Source organism: Rana temporaria, chromosome 3, assembly GCF_905171775.1.
Source record: "Rana temporaria chromosome 3, aRanTem1.1, whole genome shotgun sequence".
NCBI classification, from domain to species: domain Eukaryota; kingdom Metazoa; phylum Chordata; class Amphibia; order Anura; family Ranidae; genus Rana; species Rana temporaria.
The window spans coordinates 428,286,369-428,309,864 of record NC_053491.1 but is presented as its reverse complement, the minus strand read 5'-3'; the positions used below and the strand labels follow the sequence as shown (position 1 = coordinate 428,309,864).

Sequence of the window (23,496 nt, the reverse complement as noted above, 5' to 3'; positions counted from 1 at the left end):
GAGCGAGAAGACAGCAGAGAAAACCCGGCAAAGGCAGAAGACAGTGGACAAAGGGAGAAGAACCGGAGAGGGCTAGAAGACATCAGTGGAGAGCGGAGAAGACCCAGAGAGGGGTGAAGAACAGGCAGAAGCAGAAGACATCAGCGGAGGAGACAGAGACAGAAGTAATAAATTACTTTAAAAAACTGTATACTGTGTTTTATTTTTTATTTTTTGGTGAATGGGTAGGGGTACAATGTACCCAATACGCATTCACATAGGGTGGGGGGGTCCTTGTTAAAGGGGACTTCCAGATTCCGATAAGCTTTCTGCCCTCAGACCCCGACAACTAATGGCCAGGGTTGTCAGGAAGAGGCCCTTGTCCTCATCAACATGGGGACAAGGTGCTTTGGGGGTGGGGGCGCAGGGCCCCCCTGCCTCAAAGCACCCACCCCCCCATGTTGAGGGCATGCAGCCTGGTACAGATCAGGAGGAGGTGGGGCGTTTGCTCGTCCCCCTTTCCTGACCTGCCTGGCTGTGTGCTATGATAGGGGTCTGGTATGCTCTTGGAGGAGGAACCCATGCCGTTTTTTTTTTATTTGGCGTGGAGTTCCCCTTCAAGATCATCAGAGCACAAGTCGCATGCCAAAGTTGGCTCAGTTAAGATGACGATCCGACTTTGATCCGACTTCAGTGATATTCAATGGCCTGAAGTAGGATCAAAGTCAGACCAAAGTAGTGCAGGGACTACTTTGAAGTCGCACTAATATGAATGGTAGTCATTGGAAACCATGGGGAACGACTTGTCATTAACTTTGCAGTCCCAAATCGTAGGACAAGTCGTATAAGTTTGAAAGAGGCGTTAGGCTCCATTCCCACTAGTAAGATTTCAGATGTGATTTAAGTAGCACAGAATTGCATGACAATGGAAATCACATTGTTTTCAATGCAACTCAACAAGGAATGGTTTTAGAAAAGGTTCTTAAACTACTTTGGTATTATTCCAGCACATTTTCGCCCTATAGAATATGCAAACCACTTCAAAGTTGTATCAAAGTAGCATCTAAGTTGGATTAAAATAGGATCACATCAGTGTAAATCTAGCCTAAATATTACCTCTGAACAGTGGGCCAGATTCAGAAAGAGATATGACGGCGTATCTCCTGATACACCGGCGTATCTCTGAGTGCGCTCGGTCGTATCTATGCGCCTGATTCATAGAATCAGTTACGCATAGATATCCCTAAGGCCCCATACACACGAGAGGATTTATCCGCGAATACGGTCCAGCGGACCGTTTCCGCGGATAAATCCTCTTGAGGATTTCAGCGGATTTCTATGCGATGAAGTGTACTCACCATCGCATTGAAATCCGCGCCGAAATCCTCTGGCGATGACGTGTCGCGCCGTCGCCGCGATTATGACGCGGCGACGTGCGCGACGCTGTCATATAAGGAATTCCACGCATGCGTCGAATCATTACGACGCATGCGGGGGATCCCTTCGGACGGATGGATCCGGTGAGTCTATACAGACCAGCGGATCCATCCGTTGGGATGGATTCCAGCAGATAGATTTGTTTAGCATGTCAGCAAATATTCGATCTGCTGGAATCCATCCATGGGGAGAAATATCCGCGGAAACAGATCCGCTGGAGTGTACACACCATAGGATCTATCCGCTGAAACCCATTTGCTGGGATTTTTCAGCGGATGGATTCTATCGTGTGTATGGGGCCTAAGATCCGACAGGTGTAAGTGTCTTACACCGTCGTATTTTAGGCTGCAATTTCACGCTGGCCGCTAGGTGGCGCTTCCGTTTGTTTACGCGAGGATTATGCAAATTACTATTTACGTCGATTCAGAAACAAACGACCGCCCGGGAGTTTTTTTTCACGTCGTTTGCGTTCGGCTTTTTCTGGCGTAAAGTTACCCCTGCTATATGAGGGGTATGTGCGGCGTATCCTATGTTAAGTATGGCCATCGTTCCCGCGCCGAGTTTTGACATTTTTATGTCGTTTGCGTAAGTCGTTCGCGAATATGGCTGGATGTAATTTACGTTCACGTCGAAAGCAATGACGTCCTTGCGACGTCATTTAGAGCAATGCACACTGGGATATTTTATGGACGGCGCATGCGCCGTTCAAATAATACGTCAAAAACGCGGGGTCAAGTTAGATTTAAATAATATACGCCCCCAACATCCCCATTCGAATTACGCGGCCTTACGCCACAACACATACGTTACGCCGCCGTAACTAAGGGTGCAAGTTCTTTCTGAATAAAGAACTTGCGCCCAAAGTTAGAGCGGCGTAACGTATCGGAGATATGTTACGCCGGCCGGACAGATACGCTCAGCTATCTCAATCCGGCCCAGTGTTTCTAAACACTGGAGCTGATTTACTAAGATTGGATAATGCAAAATCTGTTGCAACTCTGCATTGAAACCAATCAGCTTCCAGATTTTTTGTGAAAGCTTAATTAAACAAGCTGAAATTAGTAGCTGATTGTCTACCATGCACAGTTTCACCAGACTTTGCACACCAGATGGTCCATTTTTTTACATCTATGACATATTTTACATAGTTACATTGGTAACTATGTAAGGTAACGAGAGGAAATGGATGTCAGACTTTTTGTTTGTGATATAATCACTAATGGTGATTTAAAATGTTGATTGTGTGCTATTTATATTATTTGCATAATTTTTGGTATTCATGTGTGTCATATATTCACATTTTTTGAGCTCACACATAGATATTGAGTCACATAATTCATAGAATATTGAATGGGAATTATGCTCAGTATGGGTGCCATTCAGAGAATGCTTTGCATTTTCTCAATGAATGTAAAGCATTCTCTGATGGTCTAGACTCTAGAGTATGACATCACCCCCCCCCCCCCATCTTAGCTTTGCATTCTTTGAAAATTTGCATGCTTTGCATTCATTAAGAAAATGCAAAGCATTCTCTCAATGGCACCCATGCCCAGCAGCCAACCTCTTGTGTTTAGTTTTTAGTAGGGCAGCTGCTTGGCATGAGCCTCAGAGGCTAGTGGAGAGCACTGGAATAGTAGTGTCTACAGTGATTTCCAGTTTTAAGAAGGACTTCACGTGTATGGTATGGTATATGCATAGTTACATTGGTCCAAGCTAAACCAATCTAACTGTACAAAACACCATACCTGGAATTCATCTTTTAACCAACCTTTATCCAGTCACATCTATTTCATGAAAGAGGAAAGCGATACAGGTTTAACAGATCAATTAATAATAGGAATAAAATAATAATAGTAGACTTTGTACATAAAAGTGGTAAAACATAAATTATATATAAAGACATTTCATAAGTCCATGGTTTGGAACATTGAACTATCATACATGGTTATGACTATGTCGAAATTCTTCAAATTGTACATGCAGCCATGGATAACATTGGAAAGGACCAACAAATTGTGTAGGATATATCTCCAGAGTCCCGGAGGTGAGAGTATTCCACAGAGAGGAAGTAAATATCATATCAGTCTCTTCTCACAGATGGCATAACTATTGAGGTTACAGGCATAATCATTCCATCTTTCTTCAATATATAGATTAACACAGTTCTCTTTGGTTCCACCATTTGGTTCTCCATTTTTCCAATATCTGCCAGGAAAGAAAGGATTATATTTCAGCAAGGGTCCCCAACTTTCCTAAGCTGCATTCTTAGTTAATGACAAGCACCTGTCATTCTAATATGAAACATACAGTATTTAAAACATGTTTTATTGTGTAAACGATTTTAATGAATAACATAAAGAAGACACTTTTGATTGGCTTCATACAGAAGGAAAGTTTATAATTAAAAAAAGTATTCAAGTAGAACAAGAGTCACGTGTAATTCTCGAGTCACTAGTTATGAACCACTGTAAAAAAGGACAACTAAACTGAAAACTAAAAAATGTATTAATCTAAATACTCTATGGCCCGTATTCAGATACGCCGCGTAAGTGTAAATGTGCGCCGTCGTATCTGTGCGCCGTGCCCACAAAACTAGATACGCCTGAAAATAGGCTTCCTACCACCGACGTAACTATCCTACGCCGTCGTATCTTGGGCGCATATTTACGCTGGGCGCATTTGCCACTCCCATTGATTTTCTATGCACATATGCAAATGAAGGAGATACGCCGATTCACGAACGTAGTTGCGCCCGGCGCATAATATACGCGGTTTGTGTAAGTCATATGTCCGGCGTAGAGTTATTCCCCATATAGGAGGCGCAAGTCATGCTAAGGTATGGACCAGGGAACACAGCCGTCGTATTTTACGTTGTTTAGGTAGTACGTGAATAGGGCTGGGCGTAGGTTACATTCACGTCGTAGGCAGTGATACGTTGTATCTTAGGGAGTAATTCCGGCATTATTCTGAGCATGCGCACAGAGATACGTCCACGGGACGGCGCATGCGCCGTTCATTTTAAGTACTTCTATGACGCTTGTCCCATCATTTGCATAGGGTCACGCCTCATTAACATGGCTCACGCCCACTTCCACCTACGCTGGCTTACGCCGAGGAAACCCAGCGTATCTTTAAGAGCGAGTGGGGGCGAGTGCTTTGTGAATCCAGTGCTTGCCTCTGTGCGCTGCGCCGGCGTAGCGTAAAAGAGATACGCTACTCCGGCATAAATATGCTCCGATGTCTGTGAATCCGGGCCTATGTGCCTAGTTCATGATTTCAGTTAATGATAGTATTCAGTATATTTTCCCTTAATATTCATATACTTATTTAGATTTTCCTCCAGATTTAAATATAGACTGAGCTCTCCAGGGCCGTAAATATTTTTTTCCATGGGGGGGTTTAGCTCTCCCAAATTGCAAGAGTTGGCGCCCTTTGCACCTGCTCGGGAAGGTTGGCTAAAGGGGCATTTTCTGAAAACGATGGGCCTGTGTGCAAGATCATAAGTTGGGCTCTACTGTCTATGAAAAAGAAAATGTGGCATGCACAGATATTGGGTGTGGTTTTCCTTGCACTGATTATTGGCCATGGCTTAAAGGGACACAGAGTGCAGGGGTTCAGTAGTAAGTGATACAAAGGTTCAGTAGTAAGTGAGGCAAAGTTCCAGGGTCAGTAGTAATAGGCAGAGTTCAGGGGTCAGTCGTAAGTGAGGCAGAGTTCAGGGGTGGATGACTCATTGGTTCAGGTAAGGTCCCTTATCACGGAATTTAGCCATTTTTCAGACCTTACCATCAACTGGTCCAAATCGGCTTTAATTTTTCTGGCTGAGACCCCTGAGCTAGGTGAGGGGCCCTCTTGCCCGGTACCCACAGTGACCTCCTTCAAATATCTCCCCTAAACAAACTGAATTTTGTAAGCTGAATATATATCCCGTGCTAACTCAGTTTAGAGATAAAATAAATATATGGAACAAACTTAAAATGTCCCTGGCAGGTCTAAGATAAACCTCATCAAGATGATTGAATCTAATGCCACAGCTCTTATACATGCAACACAACATTACAACAGTCATTACGTTGAAAATATTTAGAGTGGTCAACTCCCTATTCAGGCTATTACTATGGCACACTAAACCCCCCAGAATTAAACTAGAGCAACTACAATACCCAAAGGAGGGGGGGGGGGTCTTGCCCTACCCAACCCTTGGATATACTATCTGGCTTCACAACTACAGCACCTGATAGGTGCTACGGCCCCCTTGCCTGCGAGATCCTCGGCCAAACCTAAGCTGATTGATTCGGGAACGGAATCAGTGCTCAAGGGACTGGAGGCCCAGCAATTTCAAAAACCCAACAAATGCCCACATACACACTCCTTCAGAAGGTGTGGAACAAGGCTAAACAGCTTCATAATGTAACAGAGTACACAGTCTACAGCCCACTCTAGGGAAACAAAATGTATACAAAATTAGCTAAGATCCAACAGGGACCCAGGTGGTGCCCCATGGGTATAACACATTTGAGACATGTTTTTCATGATGGGACCCTGCTCTCTTTCAACGACCTACAGTTAAAATACGTGCTACCACCCAACATGCTATTTTATTATTTACAACTACAACATGCTGTTAGAGCACAGGGGGACGCAGTGGAATGGGTACAGTCCCCCACTCCGGTCTTTCATATGCTGCAAGACGCGTCCGACACAAAAGGCATAATTTTACAATGCTATAACATGTTATCATCATTCCTAGAGGGGCACCCCATAAAAGCAGTGACTCAATGGGAGGCAAATTTGGAACGCATTGCAGGGGAACTGTGGGAAGAGGCCCTACAGCCAGTCAATCAGGGGCGGATCCAGAGTCTAGTCTCGGGAGGGGCACTGAAGAAAATACGATTTTTTGCTGGCAATTTATTTGGGAAATGGCTGGTGTTAACGCTTCAATCATCAGGGCACCATGGTTGTTATGGCGTCAGGATGATTGAAGCGCATTATTTCTATTATTACATTGTTATATAAAATTTAATAGTTCAACTCACCATAATGCAGAATCAGTGGGAGCCCCGAGTGTGTCACTTGCCACTGTCGCCAGATGTAGATTGTCACTTGCCACGTCACCTGCCACACGTTGCGGATTGTCACTTGCCACGTCACCTGCCACACATTGCGGATTGTCCACTTGCCACACATTGCGGATTGTCCACTTGCCACACATTGCGGATTGTCCACTTGCCACATCACCTGCCACACATTGCGGATTGTCCACTTGCCACACATTGCGGATTGTCCACTTGCCACGTCACCTGCCACACATTGCGGATTGTCCACTTGCCACAAGTTGCAGATTGTCACTTGTCACGTCACCTGCCACACATTGCGGATTGTCCACTTGCAGCGTCACCTGCCACACATTGCGGATTGTCCACTTGCCACGTCACCTGCCACACATTGCAGATTGTCCACTTGCCACAAGTTGCAGATTGTCACTTGCCACGTCACCTGCCTCACCTTGCGTCCCGGAGTTAGGCAGCAGAGAGATAATGTAATTTCGGGGCGGGGGCGAGGCTTGGCTAGATGGACAGGCGGGCGGACCAATCAGGAAGGCAGAAATGTCTTTACAGTTTTATACTCACTACTGCAGTCATAGTAGTACTGTGAGTGAGGGCGGAACTGCCGGGATCCAGGGCGGGCGCCAGGCGGTGAGAGATGATGGCATCTCTCTGCTCCGCCATGCGCTGATTAGCCAGGCCACCCACCGAGCCTCCCAGCTGTCAGCTTCTCGTCCCCTCTCACACCCGCCTGCCGAGCCGCACAGCTGCGTCCGCTCGCACAGTCAGTGTGAGCGCAGAGCGGACGGGCAGCTCGGCGGCTCATCCACCACGCCTCCCGCACCGTCACTTGCATGCCGGCTCACCCGCCCGCACATTCACACCTTCGCGGAACCCGCCCGCAACTTTCGGGGGGGGCAATTGCCCTGTTGCCCCCCCTGGATCCGCCCCTGCAGTCAATACATGTTCATTAAATGTGTCACAAAAGGTGTCACAATTATATATACTACTGAGAGTGCACTATACTCCTGTAAAGCTTTACAAAATAGGCAAATCACCTGACCCACTATGTGGCAGGTGCAGAACAGTGCCTGGGGATCTGATTCACCTCCTCTGGCGTTGCCCCAAACTCCACAGATATTGGACGTGTGGTTCTGGCTACACTAAATTGGGTGTTCCAGACCAACGTCTCTCTTTACCCACTAAGTTGCCTGCTGGGGGTTCTAGAGGGGCCAATAGCGGAGGAGGGGACAAGAGCAGCCTTCGCTAGAGCACTGTTCCAAGCCAGGAAAATAATCCTTATGAGCTGGAAATCGGCTGTGCCGCCAAAGGTTAAAACATGGAAACAACATATGGGAAAAACACTCATAATGGAAAGATACATATATCAGCACAGGGGAAACCCTGGGAAATTTGATAGACTATGGGACGCATGGCTTGATACACCAGGCATAAGCCCCATGGAGCTAATACAGATGAGACTGTTGAGAGGCGTATAGATGTAGACAATACTGAGAGAGACATACGAATGGACACCTGATTACATGAAGGGACAAAGACAGGGGCATGTGGAGTGGGGAGTAGGCAGCAGAGGGTAGCATTGAGGCACGAAATTGGAAAAACCTAATAAAGTATGCACGAGGGAACTACAAGCAAAAATTGAATATATATACTGACAGCTGTAACCGAAGATTGTTTATTGGAAAATCCAATGTCTGGATAAAGTGTACTGTGATTCATGTTTGAATATACTGTTTGTTTTGTGAGCAACCTTTTGAATTGATAAAAACATATATATATATAATTACAGAATTTGCATATGACTTACGTGAATAATAACTTGGTGCCATCAATCCACTGAAATTTTTTTTCATTGCCCTCATCTGTCAGACCAATCCAAGTATTTCTTTTTTTATTTCCCTTCAGTAAGAATTTCTATGAAAGTAGAAAGAACAAATTAAGTAACTGAGTAAGTGTAATAAACTCAATGTAAAACCAAAGTTGTAAAACCAACATATACAGTATATTGACTCTTGTTCAATGTTACAGAGCAATCTTGTTGGACCTCTAAGCTTGCACCCGGGGCGTCACAGAAATTAGGTCTTGCCACCTCAGGAACCCCAGGGTCACCTTATTCTGTTAAATTTTCTAACGTGTGATACACGTTAGATTCAAGTCTTTTCATCTGTAGAAGAAGCATTTCATACACTACCACATGCACACACCCATAGCCTACAGACATCTCGGTTTCATTGCAGCAGACATTTACCGTATATACTCGAGTATAAGCTGAGTTATCAGCACATTTTTTGTGTGCTGAAAATGCCCCCTCGGCTTTTACTTGAGTCACCTTTTTGCACCTAATCTCCCGGACTTTGGGTACCCGGTACCCATATACATGTAGCCTCACTCTTCCTCTACAAGTGTGCAAAGTTTGTTGTCCGGGGGACCTATGGTCGGGGAGCACAGATTTTTCAAAGTCAGGCACCCCTTCTATATACTCCCATGTTAAACTTAAGTCTAGTCATGGACACAGTGAGGCATGAACTCAGTGAGGCACAGTGAGGCATGGACACAGTGAGGCATGGGCACAGTGAGGCATGGGCACAGTGAGGTATTCACATGGACACAGTGAGGCACAGTGAGGCATGCAGATAGACACCCTAGGCTTATACTCGAGTCAATATGTTTTCCCAGTTTTTTGTGGTAAAATTAGGTGCCTCGGCTTATATTCGGGTCGGCTTATACTCGAGTATATACGGTAAATAAAAAAAATCATTTGATTTCAAAAGACTTCTATGCAAACTCAGGAATTGCCATTAACAATGATGCAATATTGATACAAAAAAATCACTGGCGCTCAATGGGAAATAACTAATATCCCATGAAATACTTGAAACCCTTGTATGGGCTGAGAACAGTCCGTGCTGCAGAGATCCGGATACCCTGAAGTACCACAAATACACAAATACACCAAAAAGGAAAACTCTGCGCTCCTGAAAGTTCACCAATTATAAATCCACTTAATGTTTGTGAAGAAAAAAACATACATTAACACTTTAATTTTCGGAAGATCCAGTCCTTTATATGGTTAAAAAAGGGAAAGTTTCCACAATGTGCACAATATGATAAAAAAAGTATAAAAAAAACTTTCCAAATGTCTGCATCAGACCAGCACCCTCTTCAGACTTCAAATGGTTAAAGCTTGCGGTTTTAGTTTGTGGGCTGTCTAGCAAGACATCATTAGTGCAAATGGTGAGCACAGTACATTACCCAGCCAGATGTAAACATCGATCGAATGTCCTTCTCCTGGCTGATGTAACAATGTCCGGGATCCTAAGCTCTCTCCTATGCGGGATCCTAAGCTCTCTCCTATGCGGGTCTGGAAGCTTCACAGACCCGATAATGTGACTGCTGGAGACACAGGGTGGATCAGCCTATCAGAAAGGACGCTCTCCCTGGGTGAACATGCAAGCGTCCCACGTCTGAGACACTGTTTCAGTAAACCAGCTGTACTGCAGGGAGAAGTTTAGGCGCCCTCCAGTGGGCAAATTGCAGTATGCGCTTGTTGAAAAATCAACAGCGTTGCATGGCGATTAAAATAATCGGATATAAAAGTTCTTATGCATGAATAGGATCTTCCATCATAAAAGGGGGATATTAAGAGGGGTCCTAGACGACGCGTTTCGCCCTTACAAGAGCTTTGTCACAGTCAATAGGACCTAGGTATAAAGTTTAATTAAATAGACTAAGATAAGGGGGGGAATTTGAGGAAGGGGAGGAGAAAGGGGAGGTGTACCAAACCGAGAGATTTAACCCTTTGGACATCCAAAAAGACAAACAGACAAATAAATCACATATATATTGCAAGAGAATTATTTTTAAAAAATATATAGCAAGAGAATTCGTTTTTTAAAAAAAACATATTAGCATATCATAAATTACTAAAAGATAAACAGCAGTTTTTTTGTGTCTTAACTGGTCACTAGATCTCATTATAACAAATCTATATTGTTGCAACATAATATCCACAATAGGTTGTATGGGCACTCTATCCAGATGGTGCCCTCTAGTGGCAATTCATAAAAACTATATTCTAAAAAATGTTATAGAATATAGAATAAAAAGCTATATATAAAATAGGAAGAGTTAGATAAGAACGTTAACTTCAATTTCCTCATTTAACCCCTTAGGTGCCAAGCTGTCGAACTTATGTATCCAGAAGACCTCCCTTCTGCAAAGAAGGGAGAATCTTTCATTGGTAGTCAGAGTTCCTTTCGGAATGTGCTCAATTACAAAAACTTCAAGATATTTAAAATCCCTGTTGTGACAACGATCAAAGTGCCGAGGAACGCTGTGTTCAGTACAGCCCTTTTTAATCAGGCGACGATGATCGCCGATTCGGGCGCGTAGAGCTCTGATAGTTCTGCCAACATAGAAAAGACCACAGGCACACCGTAGGACATAAATAACAAATTCTGTAGAACATGTCACAAAATGTTTGATACCAAATGATTTTCCAGGAGATAGATGAATCTTCTCTGTGCCATGGGAAATGAATTGGCATGTCAAGCATGCCCGTTTTTTGCACTGAAAGATCCCCTTACGGTCATTAAAATAGCTTCTAATATCTAGTGGAGAACCTGATGGTTTCTTCTGAATTTTACTAGGGGCTAAGATATTTTTGAGTGTACGGGCCCTCCGAAAAGTAACCTGCGGGATGGCTGGAAGTATAGGAGCCAATCTTTGGTCTAAGTGAAGTATTTTAAAATGTTTCTTTATAATATTGGCAACTGATTTGTAACAATCATTGTATGTAGTAACAAATCTAGTGGTATATTCACTAACCCGTTGTTCTTTGGTTGTTACCCGCATAGGAGAGAGCTTAGGATCCCGGACATTGTTACATCAGCCAGGAGAAGGACATTCGATCGATGTTTACATCTGGCTGGGTAATGTACTGTGCTCACCATTTGCACTAATGATGTCTTGCTAGACAGCCCACAAACTAAAACCGCAAGCTTTAACCATTTGAAGTCTGAAGAGGGTGCTGGTCTGATGCAGACATTTGGAAAGTTTTTTTTATACTTTTTTTATCATATTGTGCACATTGTGGAAACTTTCCCTTTTTTAACCATATAAAGGACTGGATCTTCCGAAAATTAAAGTGTTAATGTATGTTTTTTTCTTCACAAACATTAAGTGGATTTATAATTGGTGAACTTTCAGGAGCGCAGAGTTTTCCTTTTTGGTGTATTAACAATGATGCAATAACTTTATTAAGCAATACCAATGATTACCAGAGAGCTGCTAATGAAGCCCCTTGCTGCACTACATGCAGTGTTCCCCCGAATAACGCTTACAGTGTTACCCCAGCACAGTAAGCAGTGTTGCCCCAGCACTGCATAAAGGTTTTATCCTGAGGACTGCATGCAATGTTCTCCTGGGGCACTTTGTGCAGTGTTGTACCTAGGCAACACATGCAGTATTGCTTACGCACTAGTTCAGAGTTGCCCTGGGCACTGCATGCATTGTTGCCCCATAAAGTGCATGCAGTATTACTTCAGCACAGTGTGAAAAATTGCCCAAGCACCAAATGTCCCCCATTTCTGGGGACAGCCCCCAATTTTAGGAGGCTGTCCCTGGGTAAAAAGATTTCCTGATTATGTTTCCTGAATATGTTGGGAGTCCCCAGGAGCACGCAGTGATCATCATGGCTTCCAACTTAGTCCATGTGCCCTGTACATTCAGCTAAACCTTAATTTGTGTTTAACAACATACACACTCAAAAATCCTTCCCCCGCCACTGATTGCGTGTCTGCTTATTCCCTATTGGCCTGCACCATACTGCAGCAGGCAGGAATGCACCTCCTTAGGGGAAGATCCAGGTTTAATTATATGCATAAGCCCGCACAGAGTTTAGGAGAGGGGGGCAGATGGTAGGGGGATCTAGGGTAGGGGTATGCAACCTTAGAGAGATGGAGATCTACTTGAACAACACTGATGAGGTCAAAGATCACCAGGCAGAGTGTCCCATTGTTAGGGCCATTCACACCAGAATGCAGTGGCAGAAAGGCATGTTCCATGTGTGCTTCCTGCTCCGTGTTCAAATGCACTGCCTTTGTGATCTACTGCGGGTGATAATACATTATTAACCCGAAATGTAGATCACAAACGGAGGAGACATGAAAAAAGTATTACAAGAGAGCACAGGGTTTGGGAGTGCATTATGCTCAGAATGCAGGGTTCAAGCATGCGTTATGCTCAGAATGCAGGGTTCAGGAGTGTGTCATGTTTAGAATGCAGGGTTTAGGAGTGTGTTGTTCTCAGAATGTAGGGTTTAGTAGTGTTTTGTGCTCAGAATGCAGTTTAGGAGTGCGTTATGCTCAGAATGCAGGGATCATGAGTGCATTGCACTCAGACTTCAGGGATCAGGAGTGCGTTGTGCTCAGAATGCAGGGATTGGGGGGGTGATGTGAAGGGTGGTAGAGGACACTGCTATGGGGGTGGCCCTGCCCATAACGTTGTCTACAGCTCCCTTTACATACCCCCCCCACACACACACACACAACACACACACAAAGTAGTGTCCTCTTCCCTCCCCGCCTCCCCTCCCATAGCATTCTACCTTTGAACACATGAGACTGAGAGGCAGCACAGTTTTGGTGATGTGAAGGGTGGTAGAGGACACTGCTATGGGGGTGGCCCTGCCCATAACGTTGTCTACAGCTCCCTTTACATAACCCCCCCCCCCCACACACACACACACAACACACAAAATAGTGTCCTCTTCCCTCCCCCTCCCCTCCCATAGCATCCTACCTTTGAACACATGAGACTGAGAGGCAGTACAGTTTTGGACAGCGAGCAGGAGCAGGAGCTGGCCAAGTGACTTTTCTTATTAACAAGCTGGTGACTGGTTGCTTAGAAAAGTTAATTTGGCCAGCTCCTTCCCCTGCCCTTCTTCCTGAGTTGTGCTGCCTCTCACTCTCTACTGTTTACTGATGACAGCGGTGGGGGTGGCTGGAGGGGAGGGAGAGAGAACCAAAAGCTTGGCGGAGGAGGCTGAGGGCAGAGAGGAGACCGGAGAGGACTGGCAGCTAGCAGTAGGAGGTGGGGGTTTGCAGCGCAGACCTTTTTGCGGTCCTCCTGTCACCTACCCATGGAAATTGATCGCCTGCAATTGATGAGTTGCCGACCCTGCGATCTGTACTGGTCACTGCTGGGGACAATCCCCCACCCTCACTCACATCGGGAGCGAGCCGCATGGCGGCATGCGCTCACACCCGCTACCTGGAAGTGCAGGATCACATATACAGGTACAGTATCTCACAAAACTGAGTACACCCCTCTCATTTTTTGTAAATATTTCACAATATCTTTTCATGTGAGAACACTGAAGAAATTATATGTTGCTACATTGTAAAGTAGTGAGTGTACAGCTTGTATAACAATGTAAATTTGCTGTCCCCTCAAAATAACCAAACACACAGCCATTAATGTCTAAACCGCTGGCAACAAAAGTGTGTACACCCCTAAGTGAAAATGTCCAAATTGGGCCCAAAGTGTCAATATTTTGTGTGACCGACGTTATTTTCCAGCACTGACTTAACCCTCTTGGGGATGGAGTCCACCAGAGTTTCACAGGTTGCCACTGGAGTCCTCTTCCACTCCATGATGACATCACAGAGCTGGTGGATGTTAGAGACCTTGCACTCCTCCACCTTCTGTTTGAGAATGCCCCACAGATGCTCAATAGGGTTTAGGTCTGGAGACATGCTTGACCAGTCCATCACCTTTACCCTCAGCTTTTTTAGCAAGGCAGTGGTCGTCTTTGAGGTGTGTTTGGGGTTATCATGTTGGAATACTGCCCTGCAGCTCAGTTTCCGAAAGGAGGGGATCATGCTCTGCTTTAGTATGTCACAGTACATGTTGGCATTCTTGGTTCCCTCAATGTAGATACCCAGTGCCGGCAGCACTCATGCAGCCCCAGACCATGAAACTCACATCACCATGCTTGACTGTAGGCAAGACACACTTGTCTTTGTACTCCTCACCTGGTTACCGCCACACACGCTTAACACCATCTGAACCAAATCAGTTTATCTTGGTCTCATCAGACCACAGGACATGGTTCCAGTAATACATATCCTTAGTCTGCTTGTCTTCCGCAAACTGTTTTCAGGCTTTCTTGTGCATCATCTTTAGAAAAGGCTTCCTTCTGGGACGACAACCACACAGACCAATTTGATGCAGTGTGTGGCACATGGTCTGAGCACCGAAAGGCTGACCCCCCCACCCCTTCAACCTCTGCAGCAATGCTGGCAGCACTCATACGTCTATTTCCCAAAAACAGCCTCTGGATATGACGCTGAGCATGTGCACATAACTTCTTTGATTGACCATGGTGAAGCCTGTTCTGAGTGGAACCTGTTCTGTTAAACTGCTGTATGGTCTTGGCCACCGTGCTGCAGCTCAGTTTCAGGGTCTTAGCAATCTTCTTATAGCCTAGGCCATCTTTTTGTAGTGCAACCATTCTTTTTGTTCAGATCCTCAGAGAGTTTATTGCCATGAGATGCCATTTTTAACTTCCAGTGACCAGTATGAGAGATAGGGATGAGCCGAACACCCACTGTTCAGTTCGCACCAGAACTTGCAGACAGACCAAAAGTTTGTGTGAACTTTAGAACCCCGTTAAAGTCTATGGGACTCGAACGTTTGAAATCTAAAGTGCTAATTTTAAAGGCTAATATGCAAGCTATTGTCCTACAAAGTGTTTGGGGACCGGGGTCCTGCCCCAGGGGACATGTAGCAATGCAAAAAAAGTTTTAAAAACGTCACTTTTTTCAGAGACCGTGATTTTAATAATGCTTGAAGTGAAACAATAAAAGTGAAATATTCCTTTAAATTTTAGTATACCGCCTCCTGCAGATATACGTCGGCAGAATGGCATGGCTGGGCACAAGCACGTACCTGTATGTCCTCTTTAAGTGCCCAGCCGTGGGTCGCAACCCGGTCCGAAGCTCATTGACCGCGGCCGCGGATTCATGCATTGCATGAATCTATATATTGTCGCCGGCACCGCTGCCGCCCACTAAATCAGATTGCCGGCCCCCTGGTGAGCGCCGGTCATCTGAATAACAGCAATTGGTTGGCTTTGGAAGTGTCTATCAGAGCCAGCGGCACGCATCTCAGCCAATCAGGTTCACAGCGTCTGGTTACCGGTAACCTGATTGGCTGAATTGACATCGAGGGCGGGAGAAGACATCGAGGGACAGTGGAGGGAGGATGGCTGACCCGAGAAAGGTAAGTGCCGGGTGGGGGGCAATCTGGTGGTATTTGAGGGGGCAATCTGGCAGCATTTTACAGGGGAAACTGGTGTTTTTTGAGGGGGCAAACTGGCAGCAATTGATGGGCACAGTGGTGACAATTGATGGGCACAGTGGCTGCATTTGATGGGGACAGTGGCTGCATTTGATGGGCACAGTGGCGGCAATTGATGGGCACAGTAGCTGCGTTTGATGGGCACAGTGAGGCTGCAATTGTTTGTTTTTTTCATATGTTTGCGCCCCCCCCCCCCCCCCCCAAATAATTTGAAGTACCAGCCGCCACTGGGAGGCAGGATGGAGAAATGAACTGGAGGGGAGGAGCAGTATAAAGGGGGTAGGCAGGAACTTCGGGGAGCAGTCGGACACAGAGGAGACGTTTTTTCCACCCACCCTCCCTGTTGTGTGTCTTTGTTGTTGTGTGTTTTCTTTTCTTGCAGGATACATGGATTCAGGTCATCATGTCAGCTGTGTAACGGCCAGTGTTGCTCATCTTCCTTTAAAAAAGTAATTAGTTACAGTTACAAATTACTTGTCCGAAAAAGTAATTGAGTTAGTGACTCAGTTAAAGTAAATTGGCAAAGTAATTAGTTACTCAACAAAGTAACTGACTTTTTTGTTGCCGGCGTATGACGACCCCCTAATTTTCCAGCTAAAATTTTGGTTTTGGGATATTAACTGCTTACTCCATGCAGGTCCTCATCAATGGGGAGAACGAAAAGCAAAACATACAACTATACAACAGCCCCTGCTAAACTTTTGCTAAGAAATAACATAATACAGAGTAAAGCAATGACAAGACAATCCAATAATAATACAGGGAAAGCAGCAATCTTGCACACAGCAGCATGTAGTTTGCTCCCTGTGTGATTGCAATTTGCCAGAGTTGATAATACTGTGATGGAGCAGCAGGGAAGAGCTAGAATGTGGTGAGGAGAGGAGCAGGCATGTAGGTCTCAGGGATGGAGAGGAGTAGATCAGCCTTGGCACGAGTTGGAGCTGCAGTGAGGGACTGCGTGCCTCAGCCGCCTCCTCAACCTCCATAGGAAGGGCCAGAGCGGACGGGCGGGATCCCGGAGCTCCAGCAGGCAGAAAGGTGAGGAGCCCCGGTGACTGAAATGGATAGCCTGAAGCGGAGCTGAGTGCATTGAATGGAGCTGTTCTCCATATGTCAGACGTCGGCGGCCATTCAAAAGCCGCGCCTCCTCCTCAGGCTGTATCAGGAGCGTGATAGGCGGAACAGTTCCGCCTATCACGGATGTCCTCTCGTCCGAGGCCGAGGCTGAGGATGAGAAGGCATCCGTGATAGGCTGAACACTAAACAGAGGCTCTGCTGGGAAAATTAGTGTTCTGCCTATCACGGACGGAACAGTCAGAGGGGGAGGCGCGCTTTTTAATAATGGATGGCCGACAGGCGACGCTGAGTCACAGGTAGGTGTAATTACGGTAACGCCGCCCAAGTAATGGGAACGGCGTTGCCGTGAGGGGAAGAGTAATCTGGTAGATTACTCGTTACCCTCAAAAGGGGCATCGTTAGGTAACGGCGTTTATTTTAACGCCGTTACTTACAGCACTGGTAACGGCGGTGTCTTTGGTCTTTGATGGTGGCGAAAACAGATGTGATGGAAGTGGTGGGGGGCTCATTGGTGGTTTGTGCCCCTCTGGTGTATTCCAGCGGAATGGTATGCTGGAATACGGTAATGGTTGCACTGCAGGAAGGGGGTTGTCTCCAAGCTGGTGATAACGCTGGAGGCCTGGTATAGTTAAATATGGTCCCGCAGTGAGATGGTAAAGTGTTAAAGTTTGGGGTGCTGTCAAAGACCAACAGACTGGGAGTTAAAATTGGCATTACAAATGTTGTAGATATGTTAATTTATTATTGGATTTAATATTTTGTTAATAAAAAGGCTGCTATGGCCAGTTATATTCCAACTCCTGTGTGTTCTATTATTTGATAAAAGGGGGTAAGGAAAAGGGGATGTGTAATAGAGTGTTCGGAAGGAGTAAAGGGGCGGTATTGGAAAGTTGGGGATATCTTGAATACACTGGTCATGTACTTTTTGAGGGTAAAGATCCACTGTAACAAGGAAAAATGAAATGTGATACAGAACATTGATTATGTTGCTTTGAGTTGTTTACCTGCTCTGCTTCATTGTTTACTATAACCAGATGACTTTCTCTGTTCAGACACATCTTCTCAGCGTTTGTCCAATTTAGTTCAAAATTAGAGAAGAAATAACAATGGTCTTCAAATTCCAGCCAACCATTCTCACATGAGGGCCCTTACAAAATAATAAAAAAAATCTGAGTTAGGCATGTAACTACTAAGAATAAGCTATAGGTCCAGACCAAATATTGCTTCTTTAGGCATGTGTCTGAAAGCCCGGCTGGAACCGAACATCACATATAAAAGCATTTTTTTCTATCGCTATTCGCTACTATATATTACAGCTTCCTTCTTCCGCTGTTAATAAGCATTAACCCCTTCAGCTCCAGAAGGTTTTACCCCCTTCATTACCAGGCCATGTTTTGCTATTTAGCACTGCGCTGCTTTAACTGCGTGCTCATGCAACGCTGTACCCAAACAAAATGTATATCATTGTGTTCACACAAATTGAACTTTCTTTTGCTGGAATTCGAGTTTTTTTTCGTAATATAAATGAAAAAAGAAAGAAAATGTTGAAAAAAAAATCCGGAAAATTTCTATCAAAAACTTTCCGTAATTTTCCTTTCCTGATGGACTCCATGGCAGCCTACGTGTGGGTTAATCCCGCCCTCTCATACCTCATAGGACCTCTCTCCCATAAATCTTTGTTCCGGCCAGAGGCCGTGTTCCATAATTTAGCATACTCCAGCCACTGGGAGGGAACTCCTACTGCATGGAGTCCATCAGGAAAGGACAATTACAGTAAGTTTTTGATAGAAATTCTCTGTTTTCCTGACAGACTCCATGACTACTTGTGGGAAATAACTAGCCATACACACCCGGGTGGGCAAAGTGCTGGACAAAAGAAAAAAGGGATTTTTATTAACAGCTTACCTGTAAAATCCTTTTCTTGTAGTACATCACGGGACACAGAGCAGCATAGCCATTACATATGGGTTATATAGTGTACCTTCAGGTGATGGACACTGGCACTCTCCGACAGGAAGTTCCCTCCCTATATAACCCCCACCCATAGTGGGAGTACCTCAGTTTTGTAGCAAGCAATATGCATCCCAAAATTCCCCATAAGAGGGGTGGGAGCTCTGTGTCCCGTGATGTACTACAAGAAAAGGATTTTACAGGTAAGCTGTTAATAAAAATCCCTTTTTCTTTATCGTACATCACGGGACACAGAGCAGCATAGCCATTACATATGGGATGTCCTCAAGCAATGCTCCATGAGGGGAGGGAGACAACCAGAAAAAAACCAAACAGGAGGTGCCACCGGACAAGAGGAGATTAAACTGCGGCCCGGAGTACCGCCTGCCCAAAAGCTGAATCAGCGTTCCTCCTAACGTCCATTTGATAAAATTTTGCAAATGTGTGGACAGATGACCAGGTTGCTGCCCTGCAGACCTGAGCCATAGAGACCTGATGATACGCTGCCCAAGAGGCACTTATAGCTCTAGTGGAATGAGCCTTAACCGACAAGGGTGGACTCTTCCCCTTCAGGCCATAGGCCTGTATAATCGTCTGCCTAATCCACTTAGAAATGGTGGCTTTAGACGCTGCCTGGCCCTTCTTGGGCCCTTCTGGCAGAATGAATAAGACGTCCGTCTTACGAATCTGGGCTGTAGCTTCCAAGTAAATCTTTACAGCTCTAACTACATCCAAGGAATGTAGTAACCTCTCTTCCTTAGAAGAAGGTTTTGGAAAAAATGATGGAAGAATCACATCTTGATTAAGGTGAAAATTCGACACCACCTTAGGCAGGAAGGACGGAAGCGGCCGCAAAACGACCCTGTCCTTATGCAGTAATAAATAAGGTGCCTTACATGACAAGGCTGCCAACTCCGACACTCTTCTGGCGGATGCCATGGCCACCAGAAACACTAGTTTCCTAGTCAAAAGGACCAAAGGGATCGCGGACAAGGGCTCAAAGGGCTGCCTTTGCAAGGCCGATAGAACCAAATTTAGATCCCAAGGATACAGGGGAGCTTTAATCGGGGGATTCACCCGAATAACACCTTGTAAAAAGGATTTCATTAAAGAATGGGCAGCCAAAGGTCTCTGGAAGAAGACCGACAAGGCAGACACCTGCCCCTTGATTGTGCTGACCGCCAAAACCTTTTTCCACTCCCAACTGTAAAAACTCCAGGATTCTCCCAATGGTATACTTGCGGGGATCCCATTTCCTGGTTTCACACCAGGTAATATAGGCCTTCCACACCCTATAGTATATTAACCTGGAAACTGGTTTTCTTGCGCTTATAAGGGTGGAAACGACCTGCCCTGAAAGGCCTCTGTTTCTGAGAATCAGGGACTCAGCCGCCAGGCCGTTAAATTTAGGGCCTGTAAGGTAGAATGGCCCTTGTGAGAGGAGGTCCGGACGTAGAGGGAGGACCCAAGGCTCCTCTACCGTCATCCTTTTTATCAAGGAGTACCAAGGTCTTCGGGGCCACGCTGGGGCCACTAGAATCGCTGGCTTGCGTTCCCTTTGAATTCTGTGAAGAAGACAGGGTAGCATCCGTATTGGAGGGAAGGCATAGATTAGCGCAAACTGATGCCAAGGGCACACCAAGGCATCCGTCCCGCAGGCCAACGGATCCCTCGTTCGAGAGACAAACTTTGCTACTTTGGCATTGAATCTGGACGCCATAACGTCCACCTCCGGAGTACCCCACTTCCGGCAGATGTCCTGGAACACTTCGGGGTGGAGGGACCACTCCCCTGGGGACATCTGTTGGCGGCTGAGGAAGTCTGCTTGCCAATTGTCCACCCCGGGGATAAAGATAGCTGAGATGCAGGGGACATGGGCTTCTGCCCATGAAAAGATCCGATCTACCTCCCTCTGGGCTGCCTGACTCCTGGTGCCGCCCTGGTGGTTTATATAAGCCACGGCAGTGTCATTGTCGGATTGTACCCTTACTGGGGAGCCCTGCAGAATCTCCGTCCAGCCCAAAAGAGCCAACCGAGCTGCTCGGATCTCTAAGACATTTATGGGTAGGGCTGATTCTGCCCTTGACCATTTCCCCTGTAGGGTTAAATCGTCTAGGACTGCACCCCAGCCCGATAGGCTGGCATCCGTGGTTACTATCCTCCATGAGGGGGGACTGAACGATCTTCCTTTCAGAAGATTTTTTGTGACTAGCCACCAACACAGACTCTGCCTTACCGCATAGGGAAGAGAGAAGGGAAGATCCAAGGCCTGGAGTCTTTTGTCCCAGGCCGTGAGAATTGCTCTCTGTAGCCTCCGAGAATGGATCTGGGCATAGGGCACTGCCTCGAAGGTGGCCACTAGCTTTCCCAACAGGCGCATGCAGAGGCGTATAGATGGCCTTGTGCTGCTTAGGACTATCTGGATTAACTCCCTTATCGAGTTCACTCTGGACTGGGGCAGGAAGATCCGTTGTCGTCTTGTATCTAAAATCAGACCTAGATACTCCAACCTTCTTGTGGGCTGTAAGGCCGATTTGTCCCGGTTTAGAACCCAACCCAGGGACTCTAGGCAGTTTACTACTAGCAACACTGCCCGATTTAAGCCAGCCGCTGAGTGGTCGACTACCAGAAGATCGTCTAAGTAGGCCATGACCAGAATGCCCTGTTCCCTTAGGATGGCTAACACGGGGGCCAGGATTTTCGTAAAAACCCGAGGGGCCGTGGCTAGTCCGAACGGAAGAGCCACGAACTGATAATGCCGATAGTTTAGGGCAAAACGCAGAAACCTGTAATGGCCTGGGAAAATCGGAACGTGCAGGTACGCGTCCTTTATATCGATGGAGGCCAAGAACTCCCTTCCTTGAAGGGCGGCCACCACCGAGCGAATGGACTCCATTCGAAAGGACCGGACTCTTAAAAAGCGGTTTAATGACTTTAGGTCCAGTATAGGCCTGACGTCGCCGTTTGGCTTCGGGACAATGAAGAGGTTTGAGTAAAACCCTTGTCCTTGCTCCCCTGCTGGTACTTCCATAATCACTCCTTGAGATAGGAGTCGCTCTAGGGCGGACATAAGTGATGCCTGCTTTTGAGGGTCGCCTGGAAGTCTTGACGCTTGAAAGTGAGGAGGGGGGAACTCCCGAAACTCCAGCTTGTACCCCTGAGTCACTGAGGACAGAACCCATTGGTCGGTAACTTTGGCCCCCCACAACTCCGAGAAGAACCGGAGTCTTCCCCCCACCCGAGAGAGTGGGGGCGCCCCTTCACAAGGCTGCCTTAGGGGCAGCCTTAACCGGCTTACGGTTCCACGGTCTCTTGTTCCCTGCAGCTTGCCTCTGTGGCCTGTTTGCAGCTGCGCGTCCAGGAGGCCGTCGATACTGCCTAGAGAATGAGGGCCCTGGGACTGGAGAGGTTGGACGCTTAAAAGAGGGACCCCGGAACCTTTTCTTAACCGGCAAGAGGGTGCTCTTACCACTAGAGATCTTTTGAATATATTTGTCAAGATCTTCTCCAAACAATCTCTCTCCCTGAAAGGAGAATCCTGTAAGGAGCTTCTTGCAGGGGGTTTCTGCAGACCAGTTTTTTAACCAAAGTAATCTTCTCATGTGAACCAGAAACAGGGATAGGCGGGATGCCTGTTGGATTGAATCCTTGATAGCGTCTACCGCGAAACATAAAGCTCTGGGTAGGTCAGCCAAGTCCTGAGCCTGTTGAGCCGGGAGGTCCTTTAGGGCCTGCTTTGCCTGGTCCTTTAAAGCCTGGCAGACGCCAATGGCAGCTACGGCTGGCTGGACCACTGCCCCCGCTGTGGCAAAGGATGCCTTCAGTAAGGTCTCAAGTCTTTTATCCACAGGATCTTTGAACATGTGAATATTGTCCACTGGACACGTTAAAGCTTTATTGACACATGATATGGCTGCGTCAACAGTGGGGACAGCCCATTTTTTCGAAAACTCCTCCTCTAAGGGGTACATAACTGCGAACCTTTTAGGAGGCAAAAAAATCCTGTCTGGCTTAACCCAGTCCTGAAATATCAGGTCCTTTAACAAAGGATGAACCGGGAACACCAGGTTGGCTTGGGGCGCCTTTAGGGAGCCCAATGAGGACACAGCGGAAGCCAGAGGCTGAGGCAAAGGCATCTTAAAAGCTGACCGTACCATATCCGTTAAGGACTGAACCCACAGTTTTTCTGCGTGAGAAGCTGAAAAAGGTTCTTCTATAGTAGAATCCTCAGAACCTAAATGGTCCAGGTGATCCTCGGCCTGGTCTCCTGTATCTTCCAATTCCTCAGTGGAAAGGACATCTTCCTCAGGAGATTCAAACCTGGGAGACGGGGACCTAGCCCGCTTCTTCCCGGATAAAGAGGCCGTAATAAAAGCGGCCATCCTTTTTTCAAATCCACCCAAGGTGGAGGCTAACATCTCTTCCGTGACATAGGAAGGAGTTGGTTGAATAGGGCCAGCCGTAGCACCTAGCAACCCCGATGGCTCACCCAGGGCAGCAACCTCCGGATCCTCCGGGGAGGTAGGGGCAGCTGGATTTTGGGGAATATCCTCCGAGCCCGATGGGGAACCCTTTGGCTTTTTAACACCTTTAGCATTTTTAGCGTTCCCTGCACCCTTAGGAG

General features: G+C 46.4%; 1 protein-coding gene across 2 annotated transcripts in view; it reads right to left on the bottom strand.

The window, feature by feature from the left end:
* Positions 1 to 3,288: 3,288 nt before the first annotated feature.
* The window catches only part of LOC120933211 (CD209 antigen-like protein C), a 66,316-nt gene continuing 46,108 nt past the window's right edge, over positions 3,289 to 23,496 (bottom strand). Inside the window, exons 7-9 of one of the 2 annotated variants that reach the window (XM_040346292.1) lie at positions 17,927 to 18,069; positions 8,290 to 8,396; positions 3,289 to 3,621 (exon numbers count right to left, since the gene is read on the bottom strand). In XM_040346292.1, the coding sequence (XP_040202226.1) occupies positions 3,492 to 3,621; positions 8,290 to 8,396; positions 17,927 to 18,069 (380 nt within the window). In that variant the 3' untranslated portion in view covers positions 3,289 to 3,491. Of the gene's footprint in view, positions 3,622 to 8,289; positions 8,397 to 16,163; positions 16,285 to 17,926; positions 18,070 to 23,496 lie in introns of those variants that run through there. The other variant, XM_040346293.1, reaches the window with a different exon arrangement.